The sequence below is a fragment of the Gossypium arboreum genome, chromosome 10 (assembly GCF_025698485.1).
Source record: "Gossypium arboreum isolate Shixiya-1 chromosome 10, ASM2569848v2, whole genome shotgun sequence".
NCBI lineage: Eukaryota > Viridiplantae > Streptophyta > Magnoliopsida > Malvales > Malvaceae > Gossypium > Gossypium arboreum.
In genome coordinates, this window is record NC_069079.1 from 116,772,885 (window position 1) to 116,780,921 (window position 8,037).

Below are 8,037 nucleotides of genomic sequence, written 5' to 3' on the forward strand. Positions count from 1 at the left end.
TGTAGTAGCTCAACAAGGCCTTGTCTCATTTCCTTAGCAATATGTGTGCCAATTTTCATCTCCTTTCCTTCCTCCAAGGCTACATTCTCTATTGCCTCTTTCTCACGGGGTAGGATTTGTTTATCCTCTTATTTCACCATTCTCAATAGATCTGGAGACATATCACAATCCCTGTCATCTTCAAAATCCTGAAGTTCTTCTAAACACGTCTTGCTTAAAAGAGAATCTAGGATTCGTAGTATCAGTGCTCATGTCATTGATATCTAGGGGCCTGCAGGGTACGAAAGAATGTACAAAGAATGAATGAATTTATTTATATGTTATTAATGAAATGGAAAATATCTGAAAGAATTTAAATGTCAAAAGAATATTGAACGGTATAAAAGAATATTCACTTGAATCGATAACAAAACTCGCGTTTTATTGAAATGTAAATATCCGAACATAAGCCTATTTTAAAAATGAAATCTTACTACTCCTAGGCCTTAGAGCAATAAGAGTGTTCTGAAAATTACTCTGAAGAATCTTTTAAAACTACAGGAAGTTCTTCTGCAACCCAATTGTTTAAAGAGCTTCCTGGTTCGTAAGGGAGAATGCCCTCAAGGTTTCCTCGTTCAAACTCTTTATCATACACAGCATTGATGTGATAACATCCTTCTTCGAGCAATCCTCTCTCTGGGTGAATCATCCCTCCTGATATAAAGGTTTGAGATATATGGGGGAATGTCATCAGTTCCCACTCTACCTCTTTTCCATCTAAACGCGCCCTTCTTTTCTCTTGGTGCTTCTCTATTTCTTTCCTCCCCTGCTTGTAATCTGGCCTGAAACCCAAGCCAAAAAGGTCTCTCTTCTCCTTTAATTCAGGACCTTGAATCCCCCCTTGGATATATCTTCCCAATCCTTTTCCTGGCAAGGCTCCCTTCCCCACTGTCATCTGCAGACCCATTCTTGTGGTTCTGGATATCCTGGGCACCGGCACCTCATTCCCCTCTGAGATGAATGTTGCATTGACGAATTCTAATGAATGGAAAGAGCATTCAATGGCCTCCTCATTTGCTTCTACATAGGGTGCGTCATTGGTAACTGTTGCTATAATGTCCTCCTCTACATTTATGGTGACCAACCGTCCATCAGCTACTAACTTCAATTTCTGGTGTAGAGATGAGGGCACTGCTCCTGCCGAATGTATCCAAGGCCTCCCCAACAGGCAATTGTAAGAGGGCTTGATGTCCATCACTAAAAAGTCTACCTCATACGTGTTTGGCCCAATCATCAAAGGAATATCAATTCTTCTCATGACTTTTCTCTCCGTGCCATCAAATGCTCTCACTACATTATGGCATGTTTTCATGTGAGAACTGTCAATGGGTAATCTGCTCAATGTGGACAACGGCATAACATTTAAGGATGACCCATTATCAATAAGCACACTCGGTAATGTATATCCTTTGCAACGAGTGGTAATGTGCAAAGCCTTAGCTGATCCTATGCCTCCAGGTGGAATTTCATCATCATTGAAATAAATGAAATTATCAGTGCTTATGTTACTAACCAATCGATCCAACTTGTTGACGGATATATCGTTAGTAACATAAGTCTCGTTGAGCACATTCATTAACGCCTCACGATGTACCTCTGAACTCAAAAGCAAAGCCAGTACTGATATACGAGATAGTTGTTTGCGTAATTGGTCAACTACACTGTACTCACTGTGTTTCAAGAATTTTAGAAATTCTCTGGCTTCTTCTTCCTTCACTGGCTCATTAACTAGATTTAGTCCCCTTTTCTTTGTCAAAAGCTTTTGCTTTTGCGGGTTGCATCATAACGCTTCTAACTACGTGTATAAGAACCCTCATCTCGAACTTCCTTAGAGGCACTAGCTATATCCTCCTTCTCCGGCATTGTTACATTGCAGTTATAATTCCAAGGTACTCTCTTGTTATCCTTGTAAGGAAAGGAAACAGGTTTATGAATAATGACTTTTGGTATCGTTGGTATTTCAACTTCATTATTTCTTGGTAAAGAAATAATGATCCTTGGCCAGTTTTGATTCTTCGGTCCACCTTCTAATGTGCATATACGTCTCTCATCTGAGCCAGCTTCATAAAATTCCAACTCCTTATTATCCATAAGGCTTTGTACCAAGGCTTTAAACTCGTCACATTCTTGGATCTCATGCCCCTTTTCAGCATGGAACTCGCAGTAGTCCCTTACTCCTCTATTCCTTTCTTTAGAGATTATCATCTCTCTGTTCACCACTTCTTGCCAAATCATTTTCATCGGTGTTCTCACCTCAGTCACATCCTTTTTGATCTTTCTCATGTCAGTGCCCCCAATTGCATTTACCCCTTGATCACCATGATTTGGCAATGGGTTCTCTGTACTAGGGGTGTCGTCAAATTTTACGACCCCCATCTTAATTAGTCTTTCCACTGCCTTTTTAAAACCAGTACAATTTTCAATTGAATGTCCCGATATCCCTGCATGGTATTCACATTTGGAGTTTGCATCATACCATTTGAGATATGGGGGTTGTAACGGTTTCAAATGAAAAGGAGCTATCGCATGCGCATTGAATAAACTTTGATAAAGCTCCCGATACGTCACTGGGATAGACGTAAATGAGACCTTTTTAGAATTTTATCTCGAACCAGATCCCTACTTCTGAGAATCCTATTGCCCAATTGTAGTTACTATGGGATGACTAACCGTAACCACTTTTGGATTATAAATACTCGTATTGTTCACCTCATTATCTTTCCTCCGTGGGGCTAATATTTTGACAGTTTCCCCCTCTATCTTGCCACTCCTTATGGCATTCTCAATCATTTCTCCCACCATAACTATATCAGCAAAACTCTTGGTGGTACTTCCAATCATGTGAGTAATGAATGGGGGCTTTCAAAGTGTTAATGAACAGCATAGTAGTTTCTTTCTCCAAGAGCGGTGGTTGAACTTGCATGGCGACCTCCCTCCATTTCTGGGCATATTGCCTAAAACTTTCATTAGGTTTCTTTTCCATGTTCTACAAAGTAATTCTATCAAGAGTCATGTTAGTCACATAATTATAGTGCTACATAAAAGCTTGCGCTAGGTCTCTCTAAGAACTGATCCTTGCACGACTCAATTGATTATATCACCTAGCCGCTGCTCCAACCAAACTGTCTTGAAAACAATGGATCAATAATTGATCATTGTTTACATAACCAGTCATCCGTCTACAAAACATAGTGATATGGGTCTCAGGGCAAGTAGTCCCATTATATTTCTCAAACTCTGGCATCTTGAACTTATAGGGAAGCACCAAATCTGAGACCAAACTCAAGTCTTTGGCATCGATTCTCTGACGATTATTAGCGTTCTCTAATGCCTTAAACTTCTCTTCTAACCATTTACAACGTTCCTCCAATTGCCTTGATGATTCGAGCCTCATCTCTTCCCTCTTAGCTACATCTAAATTAGGGATGACTGGATTGGTAGGGTTATCTCCTAGATTAAACCCCGAACTAGTTTGAAAGTTCATGGGTATTCCGGTATCCGCCTACCCATGTTGAGGCCTTATCGTGATGGACGGCCTTTGAGGATATGCTTCAGATTGAGTTTGCACATGGGGTGGAGTAAAACCCTGAGGATGATCCTTATTATCTCCTTCAGTGATGGTCATAGGGGCCTTTCCTTTATCCGTTGCCCCCTTCAGCAGTTGAGCCATCTTAGCCATCATATTTCTTTGAGCCTCCAACATTTGATCCTTCATCTCTTGTTGGATTTTTGCCAATTACTCCTGCAACTTCTCTTGCATTTCTTTCTAAATCTGCTCAAATCTTTGATCCATACTCTTTGACTTAGCGCGTGTATCGTAAGGATGTGTTGCTTCCAGATTTTCTTTTTCTCACTCTCTCTTTCTCCCTCTGTAATTTTAACTAATTAAGGTCTTTCTATAAACTTGAATGCATATGATGCGATGAGATGCAAATGCTTGAATGCTAAAAGATATCGATTCTGATTCAGTTCCTTTTAGAAAACGTTATTTAAGAGACAAAAATCTTTATACAAAACGGATTACAAATACACCTTCGCCCTCAGGCCCAGAGTTTTAATCCTATCCAACAATGAAGCTAACTCTAAACCTCTATCTGTCACTAACTCATACTTTGTACTTAATACATTAGCTTGTGTTGCTAGGTCTTGTAAATGATCAGCAACCTCTAGAATCTGGACTATAACTTCTCCCATGAGATAATCCCTATCTCCAACTTGATCCTGAAGATGGTGAAGTTCTTCCTTCCAATGTTCTTCTCTTGCCTCGAGCTGCTCAATCCGTAACTCACAGTCCTGTAGTGCTGTTTCCAAGCCTCCAATATTGTGCTTCATTTCCTCGATCTTATCCAAGCTTGCCTTTAACTCGATCATAGAGTTACGACTTCGGTGATGATGAAGAGATCATCCAAGCTCAGTCACCTTAGTTTTTAATCCTTGATTCTCCTTCTCTAGGGCCTGATTACGCGCCTGCATCTCTTGGAACTTCTTCTCCCAATACTCGGCTTTGGGTCTTTCTTCTTGAACCTCTTGTTGCCACTACTCTGAAGACTTCCCTAATCCAACTCTCTTCAATGATAGCTGTGTCTTCTTATACTGCGTCTTCAAGTTATCTCGGTCTTCCTCAATCTTCCTATTTTCTTTCCTTACTTTTTCGACCTCGATTTTCTGAACGTCGACGTCTAAGCTTAGGTACATCTTTTCCTCCTCGAGCCTTTCTATCTTTCTTCCAAGCTCCAAATTCTTCCTTTCGAACTCTGCTTTATGACCTCTAACTCTGATGGAATTACTCATAAATTCTCCTTCATCGATCGAGCAGCCTCCAAACTCGGTCTAGGGATGTTATCATTAACCCTCTTATTAAACCACTTTTTGTATTCAAAAGTTGTCGTCAGTCCTTTAGTCAGAATCTTCACGTAGCAAACCTTCTTCCAAGCCTCGGAAATTTCTCGCATCTTCTTCTTATAATGATCCCCTTTATATGAGAAGTCACTCTGAGCTAGCCCTTGTGTTGCCGGTATAAACTGCTCTGCCTTGTATTACCTTAGGACAAGTAATGGTGTATAACCAACAACTCCCCAAATTCTAGGAAGAGGTAACCAATCAAAGCTTCCACACCGATAAAGAATTTTGATAGGGGTCATCCAAGGGGCTTTCCACATAACATCTTCTTCTCTGAGGTTTTGAAGTATTTCTATCCACCTTTCCTCTGTAATGTCATCCCTCCTCGGTGTAGCTGCTGCTTCCTTTAGTGGAGAATAGTCTTTGAAGAACACTCGGCAAGGAATCTTATCTACCTTCCAAAAATGACTGTGGAACAAAACTAACAACAACTGTGCACATCCAATGAATCTACCTTCACCAGCTCTCCGACATGCACTCAAGAATCTAAAAGTCTCGGCTTGGATTGCAGGCACATGTATATTCTCTTTACTAATTCGATCGAATAAATCTGCAACTGCCTCATCTATGTGCCCTATAGCTTTTGGGAAAATCATCAATCCATAAATACTTAAAGCCAAGACATCAACCTTCTTCTTCAAATCCGGGTGTGCCAATATCAAATCCCTCAAACTTGCCCATGGAATGCATTTGCTATCACCCTTTTGTTGGATTCGAGCTGCGGCCCACTGTTCACTCACCCCTGTAATCATCATTAATTTCTTCACAAAAGTTGGGGGATTAGCAGCCCTAACATAAGATTTGTTACTTTGAATTTTTAGATAGCGAAGCAAGGTCGTATATTCCTCTAAAGTAGGTACTAAGTCTACCTCACCAAATGTAAAACAACTATAAGCAGGGTTCCGAAACTGTACCATAGCTCGAAACAGATGCTTATCCATCTTGATGCCTAGCAAATAGGGAAAATCTCCATAATTCTGATAGAAAAGCTGCTTAGCCTCGTCATCCCATTGGGCCCAAATGTCTCTTAACTCCTGAAACTCATTCTGTGTTGAATTAATACGAGTGAAGTCCCAGAACTCTGATGTATACCCCTCGGTAATACTATCTCCTTTCTCTAACTGGGTTTTCTCTGACCAGGTACAGACAGAGGCATTGTCCTCCACTTTATCAAGATATTCGTTCCTCATTATAAAACTTTCTAATCTAGAAATTGAACCGTGAATCGACACCTTTAAATGCTGAATGTCATGCAATGATAGCAAAATAAAATAAGTTGTATCATATATAAAATTATAGTAAACAAGTACCTATAAGGTAATTTACTAGAGGCTATCACTATATTCCCTAGGGTAAGCACTTAAAGTTTACTATAAGTGTGTGTTTTAGTTCTAAAGTAAGGGTACCTGAACTAGCAGATTCCACGATCCTCACCCATTATAGGCTCATATAGACCAAGTTCAGTTCAGGGGGACACATTTCCCTATGGCCATGCGGAGATAAAAATCTCACGAAGACATAGGTACAGTATCTCGAAAGCAATCCACTAGCCCATACGGAGGTAAAAACCTCACGAAAGCGTAGCTTCTCACTCCCACTTAGGGGTGCTGTAGCACCCTAAACCCGGCCCAGACGTTATGACTGGATCCGACATGCCACATCGAAGCGTTCAAAACATTTTATATTGTTGATCCAGAAAAAAATTTAGTGTTTTAAAAGGTAATTTCATTATAGGTTAAAGTGAATGGAAGCTGTGCACCAGGTAGGAAACCGGAAAAGAGGTGGTGAGTCCATCGGACTGCTTAAGTACCAAGCTCCCTTCGGATCCAATCCTAGACATGCATACCGCCATTGCCACACATTAACGTCATGGATATTTCTAGGAAACCGATTTGATTAAGTCATTTTTAGGAAAAGTAATTAATCTTGTAAAATACTTTCATTGCGGAAGCTTTGCTTGTTGTCGTGTTATTTTGAAATCAATTGTTGTTTTTGAAAACGCGCTCTAAAGCTATCCAATTTCAACGATTAAATATAAATATTACCTATCTTAATAAAACATATAAAAACCATCAAAAATAATTAAGCGGCCTTATTACATTTAAAACCCAAAACTTCAAGCGTAAATAAAAGGATGTCCAGTTCACGGAAGAAAATCAAACTTTCGAGCGGGTGGCCACTCCGAATTCCCTCATGACTCCAAGCCCACTATGGTTGGGGATTTCTGCGTGGATGAAAATAAAAGGGGTGAGTTTGGGGAAACTCGATGTGTAAGGAAAACCCATTCAAAGCCCAAGTCAGCTCAAGCCTATTGGGCCTAAGCCCATTCAGTAAGAGTGGTGCTTGGACGAGCCCTTTTCAGATTACAATAAAGCGGGCCTTAGCCCTTATTGAGATAACGAGTATGGCCTATAGGCCCATTTCAAAATACATGCAACATCGGTAAACATATGCAAGCCCATTTGGGAGACTACTCAACCCACCAACCACTACACTCCACCCGTACCAGCCATACACTCCATGTGGGAAACAGCTCAACCCACCCATTTAACACTCCACGATTCTTGACCTTCTTTGCTCGATTAACGATAAATTGAGGCAAAGCCTCGAGACGTGGACAAGCTACTTTCGTACTTCCTCCGTCAATATCCCGGTCCATGCATCGATAATAACAACATGGTATGCGATAAATAACAACGATCAAACATGCATTTAGGTCAATTTAACCCTATGGGTATTTGGTAATTTATCTCCTAGGGGTAAAGCGTAAATTTTCACTTATAAAGGTATTTCAGTAATTTATCTATTTTAGGGTTTTTCATGCATATTTCTACCTTTCACGTACTAACAGAATCACTACCGAGGGTTCTTACGAATTGGGCCGATTGGCCCATCATTCCAATTTTGGCCCATTAAGCCCAAAAATATCGAGGGCACGAAATCATGCACTTTGCAGTCAAACATTGCAGCTTACCAAAAACATTAATCGATTTACCTCACGAGCATTCGCTTTTCGCAAATATACAAAATACGGTTTTGGCATTTCGCTTTTCGACTTTTGCCGATCCGGACTAAGAAAGAAGGTGTTAGTTACACACA

At 40.4% G+C, this 8,037-nt stretch overlaps 1 protein-coding gene across 1 annotated transcript; it reads right to left on the reverse strand.

Annotated features, from left to right (window-relative positions):
* Positions 1-511: 511 nt before the first annotated feature.
* LOC128282138 (uncharacterized) lies at positions 512-2,415 on the reverse strand. Its single transcript, XM_053020312.1, has 3 exons — positions 1,851-2,415; positions 1,432-1,767; positions 512-1,329 (listed from the first exon to the last, which is right to left on the reverse strand). The coding sequence occupies exons 1-3, from the start codon at positions 2,413-2,415 to the stop codon at positions 512-514; spliced, it is 1,719 nt and encodes a 572-aa protein (XP_052876272.1).
* Between the last annotated feature and the right edge of the window lie 5,622 nt (positions 2,416-8,037).

Excerpts from the sequence above, each read along its gene's own strand:
- LOC128282138 (XM_053020312.1), bottom strand. The coding sequence starts at position 2,415 with ATGGGGGTCGTAAAATTTGACGACACCCCTAGTACAGAGAACCCATTG. Across the intron at positions 1,768-1,850 it reads TAAGGAAGTTCGAGATGAGG|TTAATGAGCCAGTGAAGGAA; the intron begins GTTCTTATACAC and ends GACTAAATCTAG. Across the intron at positions 1,330-1,431 it reads CAAAGGATATACATTACCGA|TGAGAGCATTTGATGGCACG; the intron begins GTGTGCTTATTG and ends GCCATAATGTAG.